At 36.0% G+C, this 27,966-nt stretch overlaps 3 protein-coding genes and 2 long non-coding RNA genes across 9 annotated transcripts in view; 2 read left to right on the top strand and 3 right to left on the bottom strand.

Annotated features, from left to right (window-relative positions):
- The window catches only part of LOC131788234 (tetratricopeptide repeat protein 28-like), a 14,221-nt gene extending 9,324 nt beyond the window's left edge, over positions 1–4,897 (bottom strand). Inside the window, exons 1-5 of the mRNA XM_066173228.1 lie at positions 4,806–4,897; positions 3,769–3,834; positions 2,513–2,578; positions 883–951; positions 573–638 (exon numbers count right to left, since the gene is read on the bottom strand). Of these exons, the coding sequence (XP_066029325.1) occupies positions 573–638; positions 883–949 (133 nt within the window). The 5' untranslated portion in view covers positions 950–951; positions 2,513–2,578; positions 3,769–3,834; positions 4,806–4,897. The remainder of the gene's footprint in view (positions 1–572; positions 639–882; positions 952–2,512; positions 2,579–3,768; positions 3,835–4,805) is intronic.
- A 390-nt stretch (positions 4,898–5,287) lies between these two features.
- On the bottom strand, positions 5,288–8,187 carry LOC131786152 (uncharacterized). Its single transcript, XR_009340344.2, has 4 exons — positions 8,042–8,187; positions 7,845–7,932; positions 6,563–7,076; positions 5,288–6,186 (listed from the first exon to the last, which is right to left on the bottom strand). It is a non-coding gene; the product is annotated as an uncharacterized lncRNA (long non-coding RNA).
- A 2,769-nt stretch (positions 8,188–10,956) lies between these two features.
- On the top strand, positions 10,957–17,470 carry LOC131786146 (thymocyte nuclear protein 1). The gene is made up of 10 exons (XM_059103153.2): positions 10,957–11,305; positions 12,117–12,151; positions 12,857–12,928; positions 13,610–13,678; positions 14,225–14,320; positions 14,785–14,846; positions 15,274–15,307; positions 15,660–15,728; positions 16,571–16,652; positions 17,332–17,470. The coding sequence occupies exons 1-10, from the start codon at positions 11,245–11,247 to the stop codon at positions 17,400–17,402; spliced, it is 651 nt and encodes a 216-aa protein (XP_058959136.1). The 5' UTR covers positions 10,957–11,244; the 3' UTR covers positions 17,403–17,470.
- Positions 17,471–18,079: 609 nt separating this feature from the next.
- LOC131786138 (uncharacterized) lies at positions 18,080–27,646 on the bottom strand. Of its 5 annotated transcripts, XM_066164829.1 has the most exons (4): positions 27,275–27,646; positions 26,040–26,125; positions 21,248–21,379; positions 18,080–20,311 (listed from the first exon to the last, which is right to left on the bottom strand). In XM_066164829.1, exons 2-4 carry the CDS (start codon positions 26,117–26,119, stop codon positions 18,646–18,648), a joined length of 1,878 nt encoding a protein of 625 aa, XP_066020926.1. In that variant the 5' UTR covers positions 26,120–26,125; positions 27,275–27,646; the 3' UTR covers positions 18,080–18,645. The 5 variants fall into 5 exon arrangements, with proteins under 5 accessions (XP_066020926.1, XP_058959124.2, XP_058959126.2 ...); XM_059103141.2 differs by lacking the exon at positions 26,040–26,125 and having other exon boundaries at positions 27,275–27,645; XM_059103143.2 differs by lacking the exons at positions 26,040–26,125; positions 27,275–27,646 and adding an exon at positions 25,980–25,999.
- On the top strand, positions 22,196–24,067 carry LOC136280147 (uncharacterized). Its single transcript, XR_010717147.1, has 2 exons — positions 22,196–22,382; positions 23,902–24,067. It is a non-coding gene; the product is annotated as an uncharacterized lncRNA (long non-coding RNA).
- Positions 27,647–27,966: the final 320 nt, after the last annotated feature.

Here is a 27,966-nt window from a genome sequence, read left to right as displayed (position 1 = left end):
CAGGCCATTTTTTTATGTTAATTATCTAGTAATTAATGCAAAATTTAGAGGTAACAACGAACCTTCAGATCATAAAGAAACTTAGAGCTCTGCACAAAAAAATAACAATGATCAAAATTTTCAGAAAAGATTATCTATGCATTTTTATAAAGTAAAATATACAGGCTATTAGTAGTCTTAGCTGTAGCTTGCCTATTACCAGTTAGTGAATCAGGTGACTTTTAGGTCGAGAAGCTTTTAAACTCCATTTACACCTTGCGTACGTTTTCCAAAGTATTAAGATCACCTTTTAAAGCGTGCACGAGTTATTGACAGAAGGTAATTTTGTACAAAGTTGGTAAACTATGAGGGAGTCATTATCTTTTTAGGCGTTAACGACCCTTGCAAACTTTTCGTGGTAACCAAATCAACTTAGTTTGGTTTACGTCCGACTTTGAGTGCTGTACCTTAGAAGATGAAGCTTATTGACTCTCAGCAAGTTATTCCCATAACACTACAGATTCTTGATGTAAATATGTCAAAACTACATTGGGACGCCTTTCAAAGAAGTCATTTTCGCCTGGTTTTCTCACCTCTTGAGGGGTCATCGTATATTCCCAGTTCTGAATCGCTCGAAGTAATTTGACTTTCCTCTATCGCTGAAATTGCCAAGCGGAAAATATATTAATCTTATAAGTGATCACAGCTATAAGCAATTTCAACATGCACACTATCCTCGCCACCTAGAATACCAACGCATTTATTTGATTCCAAAAACACATAAAACCTTCAAGTGTAAATGTTTTAAAGATTACTGCACATGATTAAAGATATACATAACTATTCGACCAAAAGGTTTAAAAACCACTTCAAAACTATCATATAACGGTCTTTTTCGCTTACCTGTGACTGGAGGTTCATTGTTCAAGTCCAGTTCTTCCCCCGTTGTTGGAAAATTATTTTCTGCCATAGCTGAAAATAAAAAGGAGTCGATTCTAATGCGCTAGAAACCATGGTTACAAATCAATGGAGCAGACTGAAATGAAAGTAATCTAAAGAGAAGATTGAGAAAAATAAAGAGTCCCAAAGTTTCTCCTGTCACGCTAGCGTAATAGCGTGACAGCTCGAGTCAAGTTCCGCTCTGTTGACTTAACTTCACGTAGAAGGAAAGCCTCTCGACCTATATTTGAACCGATAAACTTAAGACTCCTTAAATTTTGTATATTTTACTTAAACATAATACATGGATAACTTTTTTGGCATTTTTTATTATTATTATTATCATCATTGAAGTTCTAATTTTTTTTTGTTTGCGAACCACGAGGCTCTTTTAAACTAAAAGTTCTTTTTAAGTAAGAAGTTGGCATCGACCGTCAAGGGTCCTAGTATTCACTACTGAATCATTAACGCAAAACACAGAAGAGGGTTTGCGTAACCGTCACGAAGTCTACCAACGAAGATCATAGATAAATTTTTATTGAGCGGTGAACATGTATTATCCTCCCTTTTATGTAGATATCAACAGCAAATGTGAATCATAGATCATTTCGAAACATTTTGAGAACACCGAAAAGCGATCTGGTGCATCGAAACGCAGCTTGCCGAAAAGCTACTTCAAATTTGGACATGAAAATTTAGCAAAATCTCATCAGAAGAAATGTTTCACGTTTTTAAAATTATTATTTTTTTATATTTTCATTATTATTATCATCATTTTATTATTATTATTATTATTATTATTATTATTATTTATTTTTTATTTATTTATTTATTTATTTTTTTAAGTTGAATTCAACCTTAGACACGTTCGCAGATAAAAGCCTTCCCGGAAAGTATTACCGTAATGTTGACAAATCCGATTATTAAGGCGACATTGATATTTTAACATGTGAAGACATAAATGGTGCGTTACTGCGTGCGGTGAAGATGTCATGTTTTCTATTCCATGGGCATCTACAATACTGTTACAATTACAATACATCGCGAATTTTGCGACATCAAAACTACAACCGCGATCTTAAGACATAGGGAAAAAACTTTTTTATGGAAATGCATTTTGTATTTGTATTTTTTTTAACCTCACGCTTCGTTTCATTTTCGAGAAATATTGGCTAGTTTTGATGTTGACGAGAGCTATAAATACAACAGGTCATCCAGTTCTGTCACGCTCTCATCACATGCGGCTGCCGCCTAATAACCTTTTAGCTCCCAAAATCATACTAAAGTGTGATTGACAAATCGGACTCCCGCTTTGCGGTCGTCTGATTTTGTTAATCACTCTTAAGATTACAGACCGAATTGGACTCCACTCGGTTCTATTACCATTATTAATCATATGAGAGAAACCAATGAAATTTTTTAGCGTGATGTAAGTGAAATATTTCATATCTGACAGCAGCAAATCAAGAAAATTCGATTGAAATTAAACCTAATTGTTGTTAGGCGTAAGGAACATAAGATTACGCGCTTCCATTTCAAAAAACATGAACTCTAAACAACTGTCATAAATTGGAATTTAAAAATTGATTCGTACCTGTTAAACTGTCTTCCTCTGAATCTCTCTATTCTCCAAACGATGCTCTTTGCTATTTCTACATGCCTGAAAATATCAAGAACAATGTTTGCTTCACAATAACATCGATGAAAACATGAAATATTTTATATTCACTAGTTTAAAACATTTACTAGTCTCGTTTAATTCCCAGAGTCGTGATCAAAACTTCCTTTTCTACTTCAAGAAAGTTGTTGTTTGTTTATTTTTATTTTTTATTACTGTTTGTTTAAATGTTTCTGCGAGAAGATTATTTCATTCTGCGATTCAAATTTAGTTATTCCCCTTTCAGTGGGAAACACCCGCAATTCCTTTTTCTCCTCAGAGCAGGACACTCTCTGCCAATACTGGATCAAAAAGAATGATTTCAAACCGTGAGTTCAATATCGTACCCGTAAAATTCCTCTTCAAGTGATCACCTCGATATCTTACTCGTTTGCCGTGCTCACTCGTGAGATATCGAGGTGACAACGAGAAGGGTAACTCCATATTTACAAGCAACCATGAATTATTTTGTTTATTAGACAAACACTAAAGTCCTTTACTGACACTATACTAAAAATGAGAATTTGATATTCCTTCATCCACCTGACAAAGTGGCGCGGAAGGCGAGTGACGTGTCAGCAGCTGATTGGCGATATGAAAAATGCGTTACGATTTTCTCAATATTTCATATTCCGCTTTTGCCGTGACAACTTCATAAAGTAGCTAAAAATAATAACGGGGAACTTATTTCTTCTTCCCGCCAATTCTGCACTTGAGATATATACAGTCAAAAGTGAAAAAAAACACCTAGTCAAATATGATGATGCTATATATCTCATCCCAATACGATTACTTTTGGAACAATTAAATGTGTTCCTTCCTTACAAGAAAAGGATGCTGATTTGCAAGATAGATTTTTTCACACTCAGTTGAGTCCCAAAGAAGATTAAAAGGACACCCATCTTCCTGATTCATTCACTGAGTGCCTCTCACATGAAGAGATAATTTTGTGTTATATCAAAATTCTTCCGTTTATGAGATAAATTTTTCTGTTCTGGACGATTAAATTTTGGTTTTGGTGAACATTGCATTGAAATCCACTTTGTGAGAACAAGTGCCACATCATTGTTCATAACCGGAGGCAGATATAAATTTAAAAAGGTTCCATAAATAATGCAGTTGTCTTGTATACTTTTTTTCAAAATTTTTCCCTTCTGTCGATTATAATATGTCACTTCACTACATTTCCTCACCTCAAGAATGCCGCTATTAAATTCCAATAAAGCTCTTTTCCAAGGATACTTGACTTCTCGTCGTAACTAACGAAGAACAGATTCAAGTCGTTTCACGTTTTGCAAAGAGCGCCGTTGATTACATTAAACTCAGAATACCTTATGAACTCTTCTTAAATAAATATCCGCTGAAGTTATAGAAATATTTTCTATCTAGAAATTCCATGCATCTCTGTGTGGAGAAAACCTCAGTGTATCTTACAGGAATTTTGTGAATGAAATGTTTTTTAATCAGTTTTCTGTAAGTTGGGACCGTGAAAGAGAAATGAGAGTCTTTAGCTCTCTCTCTTTGAGCCCAGCGTTTTCTGTCGCGTACGGATTCATTAACTGAGGCTATTTACTAGGGTGTATATAGGACAAGCGGCACACATGATACTGGAATAAGTAATATCAATAGAATATCAGTCGATATTCTCTCAGTAATGATGTAGTTTCATAGATTCCTCATGGGTATGTAAATAAGCTACCTTAAATAAAAAAAGGGAGAGTATGTTTTTTTTTCTCGGCTTCGATAAAGAACGATTTTACTTTTTTTCACGAGTGTATAATAGAGAGAGAATATGAGCCTGTTTGAGCATTCAATCTTTAGACCAGCAGATCAAGATTTATGAATATTTTTTTCATTCGACAATAGAGCTCAAAACTCACTTTCTTTCTTTATCTATTTCCAGCCATGACACTTAACTACATTTCAGATCTTAGCAATATGCAGGACGGCTGTCATATATAAACAAGCTTAAACAATGCGTGTTTTGGCGCATTAACGAGAGCTGCAAGGCTCCAAGGTCTAACTTTCAGATCGTAAAATCCGAAGGTCAAAGATTTGAAGCCTCGAGTGAAGTCGATATTATTCTTTCTCCTAAACTCGTGACGAATAAATACGATCGATATTTCTTTCATTCTTTCGTCTTATATTTCAAATTTTTTTTTGTAGTCTAGTTAATACTCGCCCATCTCATTCACTACAATGGATCCTTATTAACTAATTCTGTCCTCACCTTTAACTCCTGTGAAAATGTGATTTGCCCGGCAAGTGTAACAAAACGGTGCTCTTGGTGACACCAGTAGTATTGAAGAAGCTGAATATGAGCTCATCGAACTCGAAACAGAAAATCTTGCATCATTTGTTTATTTCGTGATACACGATTCGGTCTGGTGGCTATGCTATTTCACTTTCGGAACATCAAGTTGGGATTAGGCGTCACACAACATTTTTTTAAGTTTTAATTTTCATTAATCCAGAGCACAGCATGATGACATAAACTTCCCTTATTTATTTATTTTTTTGCTGATGTGGTGTGTCGTTAAACTGCCGCCTGTTTGGGTTGTAGGGCGCCGAACCGCCTTGCGGGAGGTCGAGGGTTCAAGCCCGTGACTGAATGTGGAAGGGCATTTAAGAACTGCGAATTTCAGAGTACTCCAAAAAAAAAAAATAAACAGAAACGATTCGAGATAAAGGAGAGTACGAAATATTCAGTACTAGAGACAACGACTTCGACTTTATTCAATTTAACAACTTCAGACAACTTACAGGACTCTTCTGTAATTTAATCATTCATAAAAGGCGCCACAGCTGGAAGTTCTTTGGCCGAACTAAGAGTCCTTTTACAGCCAGTAAAAAGAACATCGTAAAAATATCGAATCACCTTAGAGCTTCGATTAGGAGCACAAAAGGGAAGGGGGTTTTACCCTTTAACTCCCGAGATCCTATTAGTAATTCTCCTTAATGTCTGCCATAAAATACTCATGATATCAATTTGGAGAATTTGGTATTGAATCAACTCGTAGTTCCCTAATTGTGTTGTCTTCTTTATTCTCCTAACTTGTCAGCTTGATTCTGTGTTGATATTGTAAGGAGAAATTCTCCTTTGCTCATGCACAGGAGTTAAAGGGTTAATCAGGCAAGGCAGGAGAGGGTTCACCCTTTTTTGGCAAGGAACAAAAAGAGCTTTGAGAATTGCAATACAGCAGTAGCAGACAGGTGCATTTTCACGCTGTTACAAACTGCTACCTATATATGACATTATATACAGATGTTAACCTCTCATATAAGACTACAACAGAGCTGTAAGTATTGGAATAGAAGAATGTGGCCAGTGAGACTAATAACCCTTCCAATTGTTTCTTCAGCAGGCAGTTCTATTTTTATTACTGGATGAAATGATTTGGGAAAAAATTATATAGATCAGATTGGTGTAGCGGATTCATGAATTACATCTACTGAAGAAACGCAACATATTTTGGCTTCTCTTCTTCTGAAACACCACCAGCGCTATTTGACAAAAGAGGGATTTCGAAGGAGTGTGACAGCAAGGAACCAGTGGTTGAACACTTAGTGAGACATGTGTGGTAGCCAAAACGCATGGGCCCGAGGATGACCTTTGGCAAAACAAGAAAAATCAATAAACAAACAGACAAAATTTAGGTAAAAAGTAAACAAAAGAAAGCCAAAACGACGATGAGATTACAGTCCGTATAAAATACTCAGTCAAGCCAACTAAAAAAAACCCCTTAATTACATTATAACTCCACTTTCTCAAATTGTAAAGCAAGTTACCCAAGCTAGACAAAATGATCTGTATTTTTTAGAAAAGACAAAGAAACAATCAAACATGGAAGCAAAAACAAAGAAGTGACAGTTTGTCACTACATGTTACACTGGTAATACACTTAACTGCCAAATGTTTTTTTTTTTTCTTTCTTTCTTTTTTTTTTTTTTGAAAAAGAGACAAAAATCAAAGTGAAGTGAACTCACCAGTAGAACTCTGATCCTCTGGATGTGATTTTTGCAGATATAGGCCTGGTGACTCCAGAGTAAACAAAATAAAATAAACGATGATCCTTTGATGGATGAATAAACCCTGAATGTATACAATTTCTAAATTCCCGCCATTACAAAAATGACAGATTAGAACTGATAAGGGCAAAGTGTAGCAATATTGTGGAAACCTAAATGGCAAATGTTAAATTGACTAAAATAGCTATCAAATTTGGTTTACAGAAATTATTAATGCCATCAATATTGCTGACCTCGGCACACGCCATATTTGTTTACAATTATGCCATCTCTTTGCATGATTTTGTCAACTATCGTCAATTATCATGAACCATTTGAATGCAAACATGATAATAAATGATAGTGAATGAAAGTTAAAACTATCATCAGCTATCATGGCTTAACATCATAATGTGACATTAAGTTGTGTTTCTCTTGAAGGTGCTGCTCTGGATGTTCTTCTTCTGGAACACAGGCAAGAGGCCATAAAGCTCTGCAATAGAGAGAAAAGGGCATGTTACAATTCTGTTGAGATATAACACAACTTTCTCAGCTGGAAAATTTGGCACTAATTTGATTTAAACAGTACATGACATGAAACACTTTTTTGAATGAGTAAGGACAATTTTTAACCTTTTAACTCCCATGAGTGACAAAGATAGAATTTCTCCTTACAATATCAACACAAGATCAACTAGATAAGTGATGAGAATATAGAAAAATGTTAATTTGGGGATAATTAGTTGATCCAATGCTAAATTCTCTGAACTAACATTACAAGAATTGTATACTTGACAGTAAGGAGAATGACAAATTTGATCAGGGAGTTAAAGGGTTAACTTAATAGGAAAGTCAACTGCTCTTCCTTCTCCAAAATTATTTAAATAATACCACCAATATGGAGGAAGCTCTAGGCGAGAAAAATCGTCCTTTTCATAGAGCATGCTAACTCCATTCTGTGCTTTTTTATCTCTTCATCTAAAATCATATCTAACAATATCATGATCCTCTGTCTCAACTCAGAGGAATAGTTAACTTTGATTGCATTCGACTTAAGGATAGATAGGATGCCTTTCAGAAACGAGGCTGACACACGCTGTAGCCTTTGCACAGAAACAGGAGGGTTGCTGTATAAGGCCCTCTAAGATTGTTAATTAAAAGAAAGCATAAGCTTTGTGTGGACCCAGGCCTGGTGTGGACCCAAGCTGCATGCACGGATGATTATTTCTAGCACTTTCTGAAAACAAACTTAGTCTAGTACCTGCTAAGTTGCTCACTCAAATGAGCTGAAGGTTCCCATGTGCTGGTCCATAGAGGGCAATTCTTCTATTTCACGCGATCTCAAAGTCCTGAAATTGTTAAAAATAAATTTTGTTTGTTAATAAAAAAACCTTTAACTATCACATTAATTTTTGTCAACTATAATATTTTTGTATCAACTGTTCGAACATTTCATACCTCGTTCTTTGATCTTCTCAAGCTAATCAGTCTCTCGAAAAATAAACTTTAGATCCACTTCTTCTTGCTTTAAAATATGTTTTTAAAAAACTACGGTGGAAAGAGTATTTAAAACCTTGTGATCGACTAAAGCTCCGAGCCATGTTGAAATGAAACATGAAATCTGATCTCAAAGTGCATGCGTAGTAGTACTTGACGAAACCACTGACCGAATTCACCGAGGGAGAAAAATGTCCCTAATTTCTGCTATTGACGAGTGTTGATAACCGTTTGCAGATGTTATAGCAAAGGCAAACAACATATTTTAACTGCTATACTCAACATTCAGAGATTGATCAAAAAAAAGAAAGGGATTCAACAGTCTTTATAATATTTTTATGTCTATTTTTAGGTATTAGATCTTCAGAACGAAAAAGTTCACCATGAAGACACAAACATCACATTGCAAGATATCTGCTTCCAGCCTTTGGCTTCTCAAATTCAAGCTTGTACCATACAAAGTGTCTTTCAATATTTTCAAAATAGCAAAACCAACCTGAACAATTGCTTAACCAGCGTGGGTTACCACTGCAATGATCCCAAATACCCTGACTTTAGGGCAGCTTGGTGTTTGAAATAATCAAAGGTGCTAGAAATAATCATCCAACCCATTTTGAACTTCAGTGCACAACTAACTGATTATGTGTCCATTTTTTCATGAACTATGCTCTGTAGTTCTGAAAAACTGTTTTGGCATCTTGTCATGTGTACATATTTCCAATTTTTTGTTGTTGTTGTTTTTTTTTAGTAAAAAACACCAATTTCCATTGTGATGGCATTCATGTGTAAGAGTACACACACATCTGCAATTGTAGCAAATGACAAAGACCAAATTGAAATGCATTCATTTGATTACATGCATGCGTATAACTTCACGTTATGTAAGTAATTACACATGCTTGATGTGTGTGAGGGTGCTGCAGTATCCACAAGTAGTACTGTAGTTTCTTTTCTTCTGTTACTGCGACATTAATTGTATACTGATGATTGTGCACTATTGTCAATGTGACTTATACCATGTATGTCAGACTTAGACTTTTTTTTTCATTATTTGCTTGTAAAGATTGCCCTCTTCATTGGTCTCCTGTTTGCAAGCATTGCTGCTATCCCTCACTTAGACATCGGCCTTGATCAAGAACTTGCACTGCCCAAGGTAATGGACAAAAATGATTTTTCTTTTTCTTTTTTTTTTTTTCTTTTTGCTTTCGACAAGGAGCAGGTCTTGATCTGAGGAGAAAATTTTATGTCCGCTGGATTTGAGGGCAGTTTCGTATTCCGTCATAGCCTTGTTGAATTCGTCTTCGTTGCAGGAGTTATCAGATATTCTACGGCTGAAGGAGTCAAGTAGTTGCTTGATTATGTTGGGAGGGTGGTTTGACTTTGCATTGATGTATAGCGGCTGGTTGTTAGGCTTTCTGTAAGGGCAGTACGTTCCATTGTTGAGATTAAATGTGACATCGAGATAGTTGACGATTTTCAAGTTGGTCTGTATAGTGATATTGAGTCCGTTGTTCTTGAAATGACTGGTAATGTCTTTCCTAATTCTTTCGGCTCGTGGTCCAGAGATGTTTTTGAATACGGCAAGTCCGTCGTCTCTGTACAGACCAATGCATTCTTTTCCGTAGGTGTTACCTAAACCGCAGAGAATAAATAAACCGACTAATTCGCAAACTTCCGCGCCGTCGTAGCTACCCATGGTAACATCAAAGGACCTTTTTTTTTGATCCAGGCCGTACCGTTGTTGAAAAGTAGTGATTTCCTTGAGTGCATAATAATGTTAATGTCAAGATCCGATATAGTAGTGGATTGTTTGGAAAAGCAGATAGAGTCTGTTAATAGCTTTTCGGTGATAGATGGATGAAAGTTTTCAATGTCGAAGACATCAAAAGTGTGTTGGTTCTTGTGTTGAATATCAGAGAACAAGTTGATCACTGAGTAGGAGTTTTTCCATTGGTTAAGTCCAGTTTTTTTGTCTGACAGTAGTGTTGATATTCTCGAGTATATGTTTGCTTAAACGTCCGATTTCACTTTTGGCTGGGTTAATAAGTCTGCATGTGGCAAAACGACCCCTAAGAACTACATTGGACTGACCGAAGGAGCTTTTAAACAAAGATTTAATCAACACAAGGTTACATTCCGACACAGAAAATACACTAACAGCACTGAACTATCCAAATACATCTGGCAACTGAAGGACAACTCTGTAAACTTCAACATAAAATGGTCCATTATTGCAAGAGCCAGGCCCTACAACAACACGACGAAAAGATGCGACCTTTGCCTGACCGAAAAACTCATGATTATTAAGTCCAACAGCAACAACTTGCGGAATAAAAGATCCGAACTTATATCTAAATGGCGTCACGAAAACAAGTTTTACTTAAAGAACATCTGACGCCTCCCTGCTACAATAGACTTTCGTCAATATATTCACACCTACTGCCCCATTGTCCTTCATTAATACACCCACATCCATTGTAATTTTCGCTTTTTCTCACCTATTATATTACAAAAACCTATTGTAATCAGCAGCTACCTTTTTTTTTCTATATATAAATTAGCCTACAAGAATGTTTTTCATTAAATCTGTCTGACGAGTGCGTAAGCATGAAACTCAGAGTAACAGAGAATCATGCGTGTTTCATTTTAGTCATTTTGAATTGTGTTTCGCTCTACACTCACGTGTATTGAGCACTTTCCTACAGCATTTGGTACAATTTCCCACAATTATATATATATATAGGGCCTTATTATTATACGTTTTGGTGTGTCAGTACAGCTGAGTATTTTTACAAATATACCTTTGACGAGCCTGTTGGGCGAGTCAAAATACAAACAACGAGTTTTATCATGACCGTAGCCAAGCTACGTGTTTTCACTATCGTGTCACTCTCGAGTCCAGGGTCATTTTGGCTTCTCCGCTGCCAAGGAGCCAAAATGACCCGGTACTCGAGATTGCCATCGTTTTCTTTCATATCTGAGAACTGTGCGCATGTACGGATAAATCAGAAGCCCGCTAATACCCTGGAGAGCTCAAGGTCTCTTTAAGAAATCGACGTGACGGTTAAGCAAACCACTGGATTGCGTTACCACATGAAATAGACGAAAGAAATGCGGGCTCAGTCTAGAGAGCCGACACCGCGCGCGCTAGGAGGGGATTCAAGATGCCTCCTAAGAAGAAGCCGAAGGTCGACAGTGACAAACATTCAAAAACTGCAAAAAGAGGTAGAGTAAGACATTTAGTTATACAGTAAATGGTTTGAACTCGGGGGTAACATGTAATAGTGTAGTTTGATCGTCTGGGTGAGTGTAGTCCTGAAGAGGACTGTTGTCGGTAGTGGTGATTGACGTTTCGACAACCTGAGCGGAAGTCTTAATCGGAGTCGAGGAGAAAGTTATGTTATCTATCTGCACAGAACTTGAAACCTGCATGCTAGTATGCTTCGAATACTATACCGCCCTGTATGTCACGTGTTATCATCAGAGAGCCATAATAATTACTGAAATTACTATTTCGAACTATTTACTATAGGAAAAGGGAGGACTTCAAGAGCTTGTGTATTTTGATACAGCCAAAACGTTTAATGAGTGCTAGGCCGTAAACAGTGAACGTTATTAATATTTCCCTCATCTTGCTGCATTGATTACATAATAATAGGAATAATAGGACATCACATTACTTGATGGGGGTGGGTGGGGGTGGGGGTGGGGGGATGTCTTAGCACCTTTAAACAAAACAGTCCCTCCTTTTTGGCGATGTCAAAAATGATAATAGTAAAAGAATAAAGGTAAAAAGAGCTCCCTGTGGCACTTAAAACATAAATTTTTTCAAAAATTTTTTTGACATGCATGACAGACTCTGCTTAAAAGGAGGGACTGCTTGTATTATATGGCACTCTAGGTGCTGCTTGCTACACTACTGGAAGGGAATCTAACTTTACCAGCAAGGTTAAATGACAGATGTTGTGGGAATTGTTTAAATTTTGTTTGAAAATGCAGTTTATTGATAAATTAATGAACTGCACTCTCTCCATAGAGGAGAGTGCCAAACCAAGCAAGACTCCAAAAAAAGTAAGTGTGCGGTTACTACTGATCTCAACAGTTTTTGTGTCCTGTAAACAGGATATTGTGTAAAAAGCATAGTAGGTAACATGTTGTTGGACTTATTGCTCAGTCTGTTGTTACAAGATAAATTTATAAGATATGCATAAATGAATCTAAGTGAAAAATTATTACGAGACTATTTTAATATTAAATAGAATTGGTTAATAAAATCAAAAGGAAGTAAAAGTTACTTAGTTCATTAATCAATGAATCATTCCAAGCCAAAGGGTTAAGAACTTTGTCATGATATACAGTACAACCCTGGTAACTCAAACTCCCAAGGGACAGAATAGATGGTTTGATTTACTGGGTGTTTGAGTTAGCTGATAGTAAATGATTGAAAAAAATGGGTTGAAAAGAAATCAGACCTTGTTTGAGTTACAGGGGGGGTTCAGGTTAACAGAGTTTGAGTTAGCGGGGTTCTTCTGTTTGTACAAAATCCCCTCCCACTTCTAGAACAAATCCAAGTATAATAGCAAATAAACCTGAATATGATAATGTATAAATAGGCCCCACTCATATTATTTCAATGCTTTCTATATCTCAAAAGATTAAGAAACAAATGACATTCTTAACTAAAGTAGTTACTATTATATTTTTGTCAGTGACTGTGGGTGACTTTTCTTTATGAAAAGGGATGAATTTGCAACTTTAAATCATTGAATTTTTCAGGAAGTGCAATACTCAAGATGGCTTATGAAATCTGAACCTGAAAGCAGATTTGAGAAAGGAGTAGATGTAAAGGTACAACAACTTACTTCTAGAAGTCAACATTTACAATAATAAAACAATTTAAGTGAGGCTGTGATTCTTTTCCTTTGTACATTTTAAGTGTTTTCAGCCTTGATAATCTGTTTACACCAGCATTACCTCATTTCACCCAAATCCATTTATTTATTCTGCATTATTTAAGTTCCTTCAATTTTATGGGAGATGAAAGTTCTCAATAACTTCAAGTGTGCCACAGTCTTTAAGTTAGTAGAATTACCATTTTTTATACTTATCATTCTAGTTAATTTTCCAATTCCCCTTTACTAATGCCACACCATCCACACTCCTATGCCTAAAACCAAGAAAATGTCTTTCACTTACACTGTATCTTTGTGAGATGTATAATTTTTTTATGATCTTACAATTAATGTATTATCCAGCCACTTAATATAAATCTTACTTAACCCTTTAACTCCCAAGATCTGATTGTTAATTCTCTCCTTTAGCTGCTACATATTTCCTTGTAAATAAGTTTTGAGAATTTGATGTCAGATCAAGATACATGTAACAACTTTGACCTGATAAGTTTGAATATTCTCATGACCTGTTTGCTGGATAATTTTTAGTTATTATAGGGTGCAGTTACTTGTTAATCACTTAAAGGGTTAATAACAGTAAGTGGTAATCAGGAGTGTTCTCTGAATATTATCTTAGTTTGGCATTGAGGACTTAAAGAAAGAACCCAATCAAACAGCCTGCTGGGATGGTGTGAGAAATTACCAGGTATATGAAAATTTTCCCATCTATTATGAACCTTCACACCCTAACATCACTATGCATATTCTCCATACTGTTCTCTATACATTTCCTAAGTTGCTGGCAAGGAGAATTTGGTTAACAATCAAGAGCTTCTCTAGTGATTGTTTTCTATATTTTTGTTACTTTAATGTGTGATGTGGAGGTAATATCACACGGAGAGATTAGAAGCAAGTTGCTAATGAGGCTCAAAGGATTAATTAAGATATAGATATTTTATTTGAGGAGCATCAATTTGTAATAAATTACACAGTAAAATAGTTCTTGCTTCCTTTCTTGCTCAAACCTGATGAGAGGAACCAAGTTCTTAAAAATTAATAAATATTTAAGGGTCCCTTTTTATGGTCAAAATATTCAGGGTCAACTCAGTCATCAGTTGAATGTAATTTTTCCAGAGAAATTGCTCAGCAAAATGATTTCATCTCTGCTAAGGTGCATTTATTTAATGATTGGTAAATTTTGCAAATGAACTTGGAATTTATCTCTTTTGGTTGTATTCTACTTTCATTTCAGGCTCGAAATTTTATGCGAGATCAAATGAAGAGTGGTCACCTTGCATTCTTTTATCACAGTAACTGTAAAAACCCTGGCATTGCTGCAATTGTGGAGGTAAAATCTCACATTGAAGAGGGTTTCAACCCCATAGTTGACAACCTACTTTACAGACTAAATCTTCCCAAAAGATGTAGGAGTCTACAGCTTACTTCCTCCTCTACGAGAAGAATCTCTTGCTCTCTTCCACAGTCCTCTAAATCTTGCAGATATTGGTTAATTTGATGTTTGTATTACAAAAAAAATGGGGGGGGGGGAAGCCAGGTAACATATATCTCCATTAGAAAAAAATGATTTGGATGAAACTGCTCAAAGATGGTTGTTTGAGTACATAGTGAATTCAGGGATGAGACAAGGAAGTATAACAAAATTAGGGGAGGATGGGAAGGTGATCCAAAATGAAACTTATCCAGATTTCAGATTTCCAGAGCAAGCCATTTCAGAAAAGTGTATTATGGTCATGTGTGGTCAATCTTCCAACCATTATTTAGAAACTGATATACTTTCATTTGAACCTGTAGATTGTCAAAGAAAGTTATGTGGACTATACACAATTTGATAAAGCAGATCCTCATTATGACCCGTAAGTAATAACAGGCTTCAAAATTATTGATCAAATATTTGAGATGAAATCTTTTTTCTTTCCATTCCCACCTCTCGTCCTCTACTTGTATCTCTGTGCTATTTTTGATATCGGTATGCTGGGTGTTTGTTGTATACATGAACCAGCAGGCTCACCAACAAGTTTTTTTTGTATGTATTCCAAAGGTCTGCCATCACAATCCTTCTAGAGGATGATCATAACAAAATTAATAGTCAGCACCTTCCTTTATTACCATGCATGAGGTCATTTTGTGGTGCCTTTGAAAAAATGTGCATATGCAAATCTCAGTAACTCACTATGTTATCACGGATAGTGAGAGAGGAAATGTGAACAAACATTCAAGTTCTGCTGATATATTTAACTAGTTGATCTACATTTAGTGATTCATTATTTATTTTTTTTTAAGGAATTCTAAGAAAGAGAACCCCAAATGGTTCATGGTAAGTTGTAGCAATGGCAACATTAAATAACTTTGAAAGAAGACTTGTAAACTTAGGAAAGGTTGAATGTATTATCTTTTTTCACAAAGGTATTGCATTCATAATGGATTGGTTGACTATAAAGTATCCTATGGCAGGAGTGATGACTGAAGGTGTATCTTAATTAAGGGCAGCATAGAATGATCAAAGCTTCATGTCTTTTGATACAACATTAAATTCTCCTTGTTTTAAAAGAAATAGAAGGCAAGTTGGAAGGAGAATTTTACAGACCATCAGAAAATTAGGCCTCTCTTTTTTGAGTACCTCTTCTGGTGCAAACTGTGTTTTTGATATTTACTGGTTTTTTTTGTAGGTGGATGTAAAGTTTGTCCGTATGATGAAACGCTTTATTTCTCTACAAGAACTGAAAGCTCTTCATCAAGTAAGCTGTCTCACTCATCCATAAAGTAATTTTATAACAGCACGCATGCTTCCCCTATATAAGTCCTATTGAGCCGCTATGAACAAAATCTTTATTTATGCACGTCCATGCATAAATAAGATGACGTGAGCATTTTTTTTAGTGACACTTTATGACATTTGGGTTTGATTTTCTCCATTTTCCCTGTAAATTTTGAGCTTTTCATTCACAGTTATCGGTTAACTGGATCAAATGTTCTCGCTCAAACCAAAGTATAAAATGTGCTGTGTTTTTGACCAGCTAATAGGGGCATTTATTTCCTTTTTTTTGTGCATTGTGAGAATTTTGCACTCTATCACAATTAAGGCTTCTTCATGCAGATCCTTGTTGTCGCTCTGTTATAAAAGAATTTGCTCATGCTTTTAGCTGTGTATATATTGAGTTATGAATGCACTTGGGAAGTTTGGAGAGCTCTCAAAAGCTAGAGTTGCTCTCCGCTGTGATTCAAGCTACTCTTACACATTTTTCAAGCTCTCCAAACTTCCTGTGTGCATCCATAACTCGAAATATGCACGCTAAGCATGAACAAATTCTTAAATTTAAATGGCATAGATTACAGGTACTAAAGGAACTGTGGTGCTGGGTCAGAGGGAGAATATAAAAAGGTAATTTAGTATCATTAATCAAGTTGATGATGTAAATGGGTCACTGTAAAGAGTTTCAAAGCTGATGTTTGGAGCATAGCCCTTTATCAGAACAAAAGCTGCAAAGCATTGGCTCTCACTGGTAAAATGCTTTCTGCAAGTACGCAACACTTGGAGTAACCTGTTTGTTTGTTGATGGTTTGTTTTTGTGTTTAATAGGAACACAAGGCAACCAATGGTCCATTAAAGTCAGTGGCACTCTTCACTTCAGCCCGACTATCAGTTCAACCTGTTACTGAAGGTAAATCATGCAAATTGTACTACTGTATTAGATAGTTAACAACTTGATGTCTGTTTAATTTGTCTTTTGTGAAAAAATAGTCACCAAATTTAACTTTATAATTATGTTTAGCCGTTGGCATGACACCTACATGACGCAATTACTTAGTTGATGTAGTTACTCATTTATTAGTAAACTTCTTTAAAAGTACACATTCAAAATGCTTGTAAAGAACCCAGTAGAGTGATAAAGTCAAGGTTAACTTGATATTTATTTCTTTTGTCATACTAGTGAAATATCTATTTTCACATTGCAAGATAATTTAATTTTATTTCCAGCGTTAAGTCGTTGTTGGAGTGAATGAGGAAGTTTTAACTCTCTAAATGTCAGCTATGAAAACTCTTCAGAATGGCCAATTTAAACTATCAACTCGGTTGCTATAAAACCAAATTATCCTGTAACACCCCAGCGACAAGCCTTAGTTTTTTTTTAAGAAACTTATCCTCTTCATTTTCATATTTGCCACACACAAATTTCAAAGCACTTTCCTTTAAAGAACATAGCAAATGAATGAAGTAACTCTCAAGTCACTAATTGTTTCACTGCTTCTCAAGTCATTTGCACTCAAATTATTCCCCAAAATGTTTTGTAAACCTCGAAAAGTTAACATAAAATTTTATTTCCCCTTTTATCATTTCAGATGAATTTGAATACATTTGTAGTTTGGAGGACAAACCAGTGGGTGATGCCAGTTGTGGAAAATTAATTTAATTAATTAAATTAATGCTCTTTCACCCTACCGGGAATTTTTCAAATGTAAGTTAAATTTAGGACACTCTCACGAAGAAAAATGTTCCTGTTCCAGAGGTTATTATTCCTGAGTTACTTGGGTTATTTTGGTTAATTCAGCTGAATTTAAGTACCTTAACACTCAATTTTGTGGGGTTGTTGTATGTTAATTTTACATGGAATAACTATTCATCTAATCCTGCTGGTCTAAAACTGCAATTATGACTTGTGTTCTATAGTATATGAAAAAAAAAACATGCTGTCTATTGCTTTTGTAAATTTTTATTAAATAAATTCAATTTTTGTAGAAAAAAAAAATAACTTCTTAAATACTAAACAAGCTGCATACAACCTGTCCCAAGTGTGACTAGAACTACATAATTCTTTCAGATTATGGAAGCTGCAATGGATTGTCACTCTCTCAGTTACTTACTCTACATAAAAGTGAATTTATTAGCTATAATTAACACTAGGTGAAACAGCTTTGACCACCTTCCCCTACCTTCAACAAAGATCCCCAGGTGTACTTCCCTGAATTATTTTGAAATTCCTCATTAACCCTTTAACTCCCAAGATCCTATCAGTAATTCTCCTTACTGTCTACCATACAGTTCTTGTGATTTTAGTTTGGAGAAATTGGTCTTAGATCAACTTATAATCCCCTGATTTTTCTTTATTTGCATCACTTGTCTGCTTGATATTGTATTGATGTTGTAAGGAGAGTTTAAGGGTTAGAGAGATGAAATTTCCAACTTTTTGGAGCAGAAACTAAAATACTTTAGTTGCTGAAGAGTCATCGTTTCTTTAGACTTGGATAGCAGCAGGGCAAAGCAGTGTTTTTGCTAGTGCCTAGCCATTACTGAAGCCACTATCTTAAAGGTTCTGATATTAGGTAAAAAGCTGATGTAGAGTACCAACCTACGTGTAGAACAAACTCCGCAACAAATGTTGTGAACTGCGTGAACTAAACCCCTACATGTGACTTACTCCTCAGCTAATTGGTTTTCATGTACCTGTTTGTAAAAGGCCCCCATGTAAACCAGCTTTAAATTGAACTGGGCAAGGCTGTTTAAATATTTCCCATAAATAATAATAGTGAAAAATATGACAACTCTTTCCTGTATTCCATGGTGATCTCCCCTTAATTCAGGCTAGAGACTTCCAACAGTCCAATATCAGGACAAATCTCATCTGTCAAACACTCTGCATTATTAAATGAAAGTGGTTAAGTTATTGAAAATGGGATGTTACCATCAGCAGGGAAATCATGTACACAACCATAACCACCTGACCTCTCACAAGGCATAAACCTACCAGACTTATAATTAATCCAACTGTCTTTAGAAGCTGTCCTACGCCAGGACTGAGAATGTTTAAGCACTTCTCTTCCATAGCGATTTCTTGAGAACAAACCAGGAGAAAATGGTGTATTAATCCAGTAACCTTCAATGTTGGCTTTTGTATATGTTTCATATTTCTGCAGTTCACTGGGGAGATATCTTTTATTTGTCAGGTCACCCATTCCCCATACTTCAATATCAAACCCATTGAAATGGACATTCACATATCCAGCACTACCTCCTTGCACTTGTGGTTCAAAACTCAGTAACTTGTACCCATTGTTCTGGAAATAATCAATTGTTCTATTTTCACCAAAAATGTTCATACCAGTATAAAGGAAAGTCAAATCTCCATCTATGTCCCAAGCAATAAGGCCTTTGAACTTGACACCACCCAATGCAGAACCACAATCAAGTTCAAATGTTAGATTGTGAGCTTCAGTAAAATTCTGAAAAAATGCCAAGGCATCAGCATACCATTCTAGGCAGCACAAAGGGAGTAGTTCATGGTCAGGTTTGCAAGTAACTTCAATGTCTTTACAAGAGAAGGAATGCTTTATCCCTTCTGACAGAAGCACTTTATTTAAATGCCATTTCTTAGCCAAAGGGGTCCAAACATCTCTATCAGTTCTCTTGGAATACGACCAGTAATCTGTTGTAAAATACATAGCATCTGGACATGACATCACTAAGCTGCCTTTCTGAACAATACTTGAAAACCAGTCTTCAAACAAAACTTCATTTGGAAGCATCTCATCAAGCTTGAACAGACTTGTTTTGGTTACAAAAGGTCCCTGAAGATAATCACAGAACATGCATTCATTCTTTGAGTGCAAGTATCCCTCTTGGTACTTTAAGACGTAGTTCTTCATCGTAGTTTGGACACATCCTGCTTTCCAGTGACCAGAGAAGTTACGGTATGATCCACCAGCAACCTCAACATGTGGTATCTGACTGATAACACGAATCTGCCTCTCAAGTTGTGTTAGCCATGTGAAGTGAAACACATCACGTGCAACCAGCACATAAGGAGTAGAGGCTTTCCTTACCAGAATGTTCCATCCCTTAGCTACTTGAGCTTTATCAATCAAAACAACATCAACATTTTTATAATTTCGGGTAGCTTTTATTACATTGTCACTTCCTGTTGCCAAATAGACCTGAACTGTTGGGTAAGTCTCTGTTATGCCTTTTATAATGGTTTCAATATGGCCCTCATCTTGCTTGGGATATGCAACAGTGTTGACCAGAACACTTACAACAGAATCAAGAGGTTTAACATTGGTACAGTTGGTCATCACCCAAACATTCTCAAGGGAGCTTAAGTTTGTCCCCTTGTAAACTTCTGGACACACATCCAAAATAGTATCATTGTTGCCCACACTTTCCACAGCTTCCTTTCTATCAAGCTGTTTTATAACTTCTTCTAACTGCTCAGCCAATTCTTTCGATGGTTCCTTTTTCAACAGGAGGAATTCCTGCAATTGTTGGTGAATGTCACTAAGTTCATTTACAAGACTTTCTTGTAACTTGAGGGTCTCTTCACATGGCCTGTAAGAGACAAAATTTATGCCTTAAACATATTTTAAAGAAACAGTATTAAATACAGTCTATTGTCAAGTTCATAATGGTTATGGTAAAGATTTTAAACAGTTGAAATTAAGCTGTGGTTTATTACCACTTTGTTCCTTACTCCCTACACATCAACTCTTGGGCCCTAAACAGTGAACAGCATCTAATTTCTTCTTACAGTGTCACCCCTGAATCACAGTTTAAGGTCATGAGAAAAAAGGAAATGATCACCCACTAAAGAAGCTCTTGATTGTTAAACACATTCTCCTTGTCCTTAGGAGATTTATAGAGAACAGTATGGAGAATATTAGAGTGTAAAGGGTTTAATCAACTGTGTTGGAAATCACCAAACAGATCCCAAACATTTTGCAAATCTTCAAAGATTTTTTTTATAAGCAAAGGGCTTCCTCCTGTAATTTTTGTCAAGTGTGCGATGTGGACAAGATACAGAAATAACATGAAAAATGAGCCCCAAAAAGAGTGGTTGCTGCTAAAGTTCCCCCAGGGGACTCACCCACCTGATTTACTACCTTTAATTTGAAAATATGTTTTCTAAATAATTCAGTTGCTTTTAAAGATTTCAGAAAAGATTTTTGTGGAAACATTTTGTTAAAAGTTTGAATTCAGTTTATTCAAATAAAAGAAAAATCAATTTTTTCGGCCACTGAAGGTGGAAAGTAACCTTAAGTTGTAAAGATCTTAGCAAGTGTTATTACCACTGTTGCCTTAGCTTACATGCTGTGGCTGTAACATACCATTTATGCCTCCATTATCACTTTATTCCAGTTATTGAGAGCACTACCTCTGATCTAGTATTTAAATACTTTTTTCTTGTTTATGAAGCCATCAGCCCAAGGAAAGGTTAAGGAGAGGTTTAGTTAAATAACAAATTCACAAAAAGCCAAATATATCTACCTGTAGCTTTCAATCCAATGTGAGCTGATTACAAATAAGGACATGACCATTACCAACATGAGTATTGGGCATGCTATCAACATTACTCCCCAAGACTGAGGAAAAATAGACATGACTGTGCCAAGTCTTACCCTATTGTACACAAAGATAACCATGTATTAGTATATACTAGATACTGTAACCTTTAAATTAAACAGCAATTTTCATTTATTGTCAGTAATGCCCTTACCACAAAGGTTTTTGCTTTGAACTTAGGACAAACCTTTTCATTTCAAAATAATTTAATTTTTTTTCTTTAAATTTCATACATTTCAGACTATTTTTTCAAGGGATTTGCATCCAATATTCCTGTCATTTGTGAAAATTTCATGCATCATGTGTCCATGTAATGCTGCAAGACACGCATGTGTACTTAAAAGAAGGGACTGTTCGTGTCACTCATGCACCTTGACCATGGAGTGACAATGCATAACTTCTGTAAGAGAACTCTGAATTTCACATTTTCTTTTTCTTTTTTGGAGGTTTCTGCATCCCACATTTTTGCCCTGGACCTTCCTTTTATGCTATTTTTATTTCTTGCAAATTTCTCCCTTAGTTAGAAATTTCAGCATCTTGTATTAATTTCTAAACATGATTCCTAAGGACTATGTGTAACTATAAGCTCCAGGTATTGGCATCTTTGTTGACCCAGTAAAACTTTTAAAGACCTAAATCACGAAACATGACTACAAGCAAAGTTTGGTATTACAAGATTACTAATCAACTAACTTTTTTTCACAAATACACACAACTCTTCAGGGCGTGAAATTGCGCCTAATACAGGCGCCAATGCGCCTAAATTTTTCACTTTGGCGACCAAATCCTGAAAGTTAGTCGCCAAATTGGCGACTAGAACGTTTCATCATAACCTTACCAACCTCATTAAGTTTGTTTCCAAAACGTAGCACGGTCAGCATTAGATTCCATCCACCAAAACCACCTTGGTCGAGAGGGACTGAGATGGAATGATGGACAACTCATGACTTGTTATACTAAATGAAAATTACGAAGCTACGACAACATGCCGACTCATCCCGATGACCCAAGTGTATCATTTGTTTGGGAAATTGCGTCAAAACTTTTTACTCAAGAAATGGTAAGTATTAATTTATTGTTCGATTGTAGTGTTATAAAACATTTTACGCAATTTTATGCAGATATTTCACGTATTTAAAAGGTGCCCAGATGTTACGTAGTTTTGGTGGATGTCATTAGGGAACATCCACCAAAACTTTGACCAAAACCATCAGCAATATATTTTTTAAATTTTATCTATAGCCACTGTTAGATGTTCAGGGAGACAAAAGATTTATACCACTAATTAGCAGTTAGTGCTCTGGCTAATTATTTTTTATGGTGCACAATTGCTGACCGACCAAACGTTCATAATGATTATCATAACTCTTAACACATAGAATAAAGTGGTTTTGGTGGATGTTTCTCTCCATCCACCGAAACCACCATAGCAATTTCTGCTACTTCCTTACAGAAGACTGATGTGACCTGCTATTTGGAGTACATAACCACAATCTATTTCTTTGTATGTAGAGATATTTTGCAAAGTTCTTGAGTCAGCACCTTTTATTATTGAAACCATAATCATAACATGGTGCACAATATAGAATACAAAAGGTTCTGGTGTGGTAATCATGTAATCTTGAAACAGGAGAGTTTTTAACTGACTTAAACTGATTTAAACAGACATTTACAACAAAATTCCAGGTCCAGAAATTTCTTCCACTATTTCCGCTAAAATCATAACCTTTAAGTACAACAAATCAGCACATTAGTAATTGTTATCAGGGGTCTGAAAATCCTATTTCAAGTAACCTTTAATTTCACATGGATGAATAAGTATACGCTCAAGATGCAGAATGTCTTACATTTTACAAACTATTTCCCTTTTTATGGATAGACAGTGAAAGGCCTTTGCCACATTGGTGAATCAAACCATTGTATACCATGCATTTTGTGATAATTGTTTGTTTTTGCTCACAATATCCAGAAAAATGGAGGGGATAAATTTAAATAGCAAATTCTATTAATGGTTAAAATTAAATAATATTGGAAGATCAAATTAACTTTGTACTGTTTAAAATTCAGTTTTGGTTTCTTGCTTATTCCAGCCTCTTAATATTCAAAAGCATTCCTTGTCATTTTTGTGTTCTTCTGTGTACATAACGTGAAAAATAAACACAGAGAAAGGAAACCACAAAGGATTAAACTTGAAGCTAAAGCAAAGTTTAAGTTGAGCCATAGCTGATCCAAATACTGAGCACTTTGTATTGTAACCCATTTAGCAGTAAAGTTTATCTATATGTCTGCCAGCTTGTCACAAGTCTTACCCCTCTCCTTCAAAAGTCTCTATAAATAAATTTTTCTTTGTGGTCCCTAATTGATGATAAGTATATTACAGCTTTTTAATTTTCCTCTCTCAAGACAAGGTTACTCTAAATTTAACAAAGTAATGGACTTGATAAACTCAAACTATAACTCAGCTGGCTGCTACTTGCAACCTTAATTTCTAGATATCAGTATACAATAATCAATATGTTATAAATAAGAACCCTAATGCTTAATTTTGCAGTGATCACCTTCCTCCTTTTCATTTGCAGACCAGACTGGAACCTCTATAGGTGTGTTTGCTCGTTTTGAGTGGGGATGGAAGAAAAGGAATCATGCCGCATATCTGATTTATTAAATCGCATTTGTTCTGTTTATACATGAGTAGAACTACCTTGTTCTCTGAAAAAAAATAAAATTTCTCGCATTTTTATCTGTGCTTTGCAGTCAAACTTCCTTGTGTCTTGGACAAGAAATCTTATTTTCTTGAAAACAAAATCTTTGTTTCCAGCCTTCTGTAATAGGTAAATATAACAGTGTAAGATGATTGACAGTGTATTTCTCAAGTTATTTTTTGGAATGTGACAAAACGGAAGTGTCATAGCGTGATATGGAGCAAACATATGATTGCTTGATAGAAAGCAAAAAATGCAGAATTGCATATATTTTCTCCTTTGTCAGCAGCATATGTTAGTGAAAAGTTCTTATAATTGTTAAATTCTAAACCATCTTCAATTTAGCCAAGATTGAACTGTTATCACGTTTGTCATAAAAGTATTCTGAGATCAATGTCATATGACCCATTCAAGTATTTGACCTTTCGAATTAGCAAGCCATAGTTGACAGAAACACAAAGGTTGAGGATAAAAAGAAATTATTATATACATTACTTCTTCTGCATCTTTTCGTTTCCTTTTCTCTCCAGCTGTTCTATCTATGCCGTGCTGGCAATTGAACACTTTCCTTCCCAAAATTAGGAAAGGCACACCAGTAAAAAACGAATTTTTGCTCCTTAAATATCTCATGCATCTTCCCCCAGTATTTTGTGACTTCTGTCCGAGGAAGGAGGAGTAAGCATTAAATTAACCCGAATGATTCCACAATTGTGGTATCATCCAAGCCATGCCAGAGGACTTGAACTAGATAAACTAGTGAGAATGCACAATAGCGATAGCAAAGCTTTGTAATGCTAAAGAGCTATATCAATATATATATATATGTGTTCCCGAAACCTTTGACAGCTTTAAAGAAAGAAAACTGCGTCGTCAATCCTGTTTCAAATTCCGCAATAAGTTTATGCGCCTCATCAACAGAATTTACGTATCCTAAATTATCTGCATGTCTACCATCAATGGTTCGCGACTTAAAATTCTCGCTCTGCTGTTTCTGTTTGTTCCTCAAGAATCATGGGATTTACAGCTTTTGATGTTCGGCTACATCACTTGCGGATTTCCGAGAATCTTCGGTTATGTTTTGCAAGGCATTAAATATTCCATCTCAGTCCCTCTCGACCGAGGTGGTTTTGGTGGATGGAATCTAATGCTGACCACGTAGGTCAGCACGTAGCACATGCATCTCGATCGATAACTAGACGCCATCTTGGATTTAGATGAGCCTGAACGTTGTATATCATCCATCCTAGTGTCCACTTTGTAGCACGTTAAAGATCTTTCCCTAACTTAATTTTGGAGGGTCTATCTAGAACGCTGACAGCGTAAAGAAAGATTTTGTTTGTCTTTGAAAATGGCGACCAACTTTTTTTGAATTGGCTACCACTTTGAAGAAGTTAGGAGCCAAGTGGCTATCAGAAAAAAAAGTTAATTTCACGCCCTGCTCTTGTATGATATAAATAAGCTAAAAATGAAATACTACTCAAACATACAAAGACCAGCAAAATGAAATACTGGGTGTTATGGAAGGGAAGAAAAATAGCAAGCAATGTTAAGTATTACAAGACTACTAATTAACTGATTTTTTTTTTTCACAAATACACACAACTCTTGTATGATATAAATAAGCTAAAAATAGAATACTCCTCAAACATACAAAGACCAGCAAAATGAAATACTAGGTACTATGGGAGGGAAGAAAAATATCTTTTAAGAATGCAAACAGCATAGTCTAGAGAGTGTAAAAGGGTTTATACATGATTAAGCCAGGGCCAGATTTACAATCTGATGCATGAATTTTATGTGAAGGCGAATGTGATTCGTATATTTATGAACAAACATGAGATGACCAGACCAAGACCAAATGTCAGTTTGGTACACGTTTAAGAGAGCATCAAAAAGCGGTTTTCTTTTGCAAAAAGGTATATTCAGCTTTATCAGAGAACACATGCCTAACTAACCATACAATTGGGTGGGATAATTCTAAAATTATCACCACTTATCGGCGTTACCACCAGCACCTTTGTTTGGAGGCTTGGCATATTAACTCCGCCCATGCTCCTTTAAATCGTGATGATGGCAGTTTGCTTCCTGAAGCCATTTACACCTCGTCAGAAAAAAGGCCGCTAATTAGTGATCATATAAAAGGACCTCTTGTTGCAGCGTTTAGATCACCCCTGATGAAGGCACTAGACAGGAGTGTCGAAACATTAGGTCTATGAATTGTAACTTCTTCGGTTACATTCATTAAATCTGTAAACCAAAGTAGCATCAAACTATGTCTGATTGTCCACCTGGTTGCCATGTGAACTTTAATATAAGCGTGAGATGACTTGTGAATTTCAGATTTCCCAGAAATCTTGTACACAAGAGGAGAAATTTGAAGTTTTCCCTTTTATATTGATGATGCATGAATCTTTTTTTTTTTAAAATTTTAATTGTGAGTGAAACAGGATCAGGACCTCCCCTTTGATACACTCTAAGTAATCACTAAAGTACCAATCATGACATCACTGTGCTTTTACTCGCAATAAGAAAACTAACTAGCTGTAAATTCAGTGTCATTCTGAACTTCATCTGGTTGAGATTCCCAAAGTTATTAATGGTCTTAGTTATCAGAGGGTTCATTTTCTCTCTCATTCGTAAATTTGCATATCGTATTTATTCGATTAAACGCCGCCCTCGAATAAACACTGCATTTTAGTACAGAAATGTTAATAAACGCCGCCCTCGAATAAACGCCGCAACATGATGAGGCGTTTATTCGGATAATAGATTCAAAAAGCACGCATTCATCAATGCTTCGATCGCAGTTTTAAATTTTCAATGAACCAGACACAAATCCTTTTGTATGTACCAGGTCTGATGTCGAGAAAGCATATCCGACATCAGATCTTTATTCGCTCTATTCACTTAAACTATCGCTGTGGTAGTATTAACATGCAAATTGTGAAATTGAGAACGATCTAAAAAGACTTTTAAGACAAACACTAAACACATACTATCGTTTGCAAGAAAAAAATTGGATCTTAAAGAAACGCCGCCCTCGTTAAGACGCTGCACTCGAATTAAAAAAAAAGTAACGAACGCCGCGGCGTTAAATCGAATTAATGCGGTACAGAAAGCCATGGTCAGGTATTCCCAAGTAGTTAACCCCAACTATATCGAGTCAGTGAATGTTTGCTTCGTCAAAATTCTGGTCGGTTTCTTTAGGAAATATTTGGATTCATATGTTTTATACGCGTTGAGGACTTACTTCATAGCCACTGCTTTCTCAGCAAATCCAAAAGAAGTAGCTAAGCCGGCTAAACAGGGTCGTTCACCTAATCCAAAAATGAGGAAACGCTACTGTGAAGATAAATTTTTTGAATGGTATCCTAGCACGCACCACAGTTTTGGGAGTTATTCGTGGCTTCGAGTAGTAAGGCTGCGAGAGACTTGGGACGGTTTCTCCACCAGGAGCTCGAGCCGCTGTGTATCATTTTACTCGAGCTTCTTTCTCGTAGAGCGCCCTATTCTTAACACCTGGGCCACCTGTAATCACTTGCCACCATAATCGTCTCTCTAAACACATGGCCAAAAATAAATGATATCTTAAGAAACAAGAATGCCTGTTCGGATGTCACGCAACACTCTGCCAAGAGAACTTTGGTGTAGCGTACCGTGACATCCCACTGAGCCCCCGCGGGCTGCCAAGGAGCCTACAAGAGAGCGGAACCCAATCTCCCGCCTAATAATCTATACCGTCTACAATGGTCATTTCAACCCATTAATGTAGCTTGTCTACATTATTCACCCAGAGTGACACAAAATGACAGATGATCATCGTGCACGGTGCGGAAGGAAATTAAAAGCTGTAACCTACTCATCAGGCTCTAACTGCATTGCAGTGTAAAGTGAAGGGAACGAAAAAGGAAAGAAAACGTTAAGTAACTGACGTGTTCTATG

The sequence above is a fragment of the Pocillopora verrucosa genome, chromosome 1, assembly GCF_036669915.1.
Source record: "Pocillopora verrucosa isolate sample1 chromosome 1, ASM3666991v2, whole genome shotgun sequence".
Taxonomy (NCBI): Eukaryota; Metazoa; Cnidaria; class Anthozoa; order Scleractinia; family Pocilloporidae; genus Pocillopora; species Pocillopora verrucosa.
The sequence above is the reverse complement of the archived record's forward strand: the minus strand, read 5'-3'. Positions and strand labels throughout refer to the sequence as shown.

What these genes read in the sequence shown, in the direction of transcription:
- LOC131786138 (XM_066164829.1), bottom strand. Translation starts at nt 26,119, where the DNA reads ATGGCTTCAGGAAGCAAACTGCCATCATCACGATTTAAAGGAGCATGG. An exon ending in TGCCAAGCCTCCAAACAAAG is followed by an intron (nt 21,380 to 26,039) that starts GTGCTGGTGGTA and finishes TGTGTACAATAG; the next exon opens with GGTAAGACTTGGCACAGTCA. An exon ending in CATTGGATTGAAAGCTACAG is followed by an intron (nt 20,312 to 21,247) that starts GTAGATATATTT and finishes TGTCTCTTACAG; the next exon opens with GCCATGTGAAGAGACCCTCA.
- LOC131786146 (XM_059103153.2), top strand. Translation starts at nt 11,245, where the DNA reads ATGCCTCCTAAGAAGAAGCCGAAGGTCGACAGTGACAAACATTCAAAA. An exon ending in TTCAAAAACTGCAAAAAGAG is followed by an intron (nt 11,306 to 12,116) that starts GTAGAGTAAGAC and finishes CTCTCTCCATAG; the next exon opens with AGGAGAGTGCCAAACCAAGC. An exon ending in AGAACCCCAAATGGTTCATG is followed by an intron (nt 15,308 to 15,659) that starts GTAAGTTGTAGC and finishes TTTTTTTTGTAG; the next exon opens with GTGGATGTAAAGTTTGTCCG.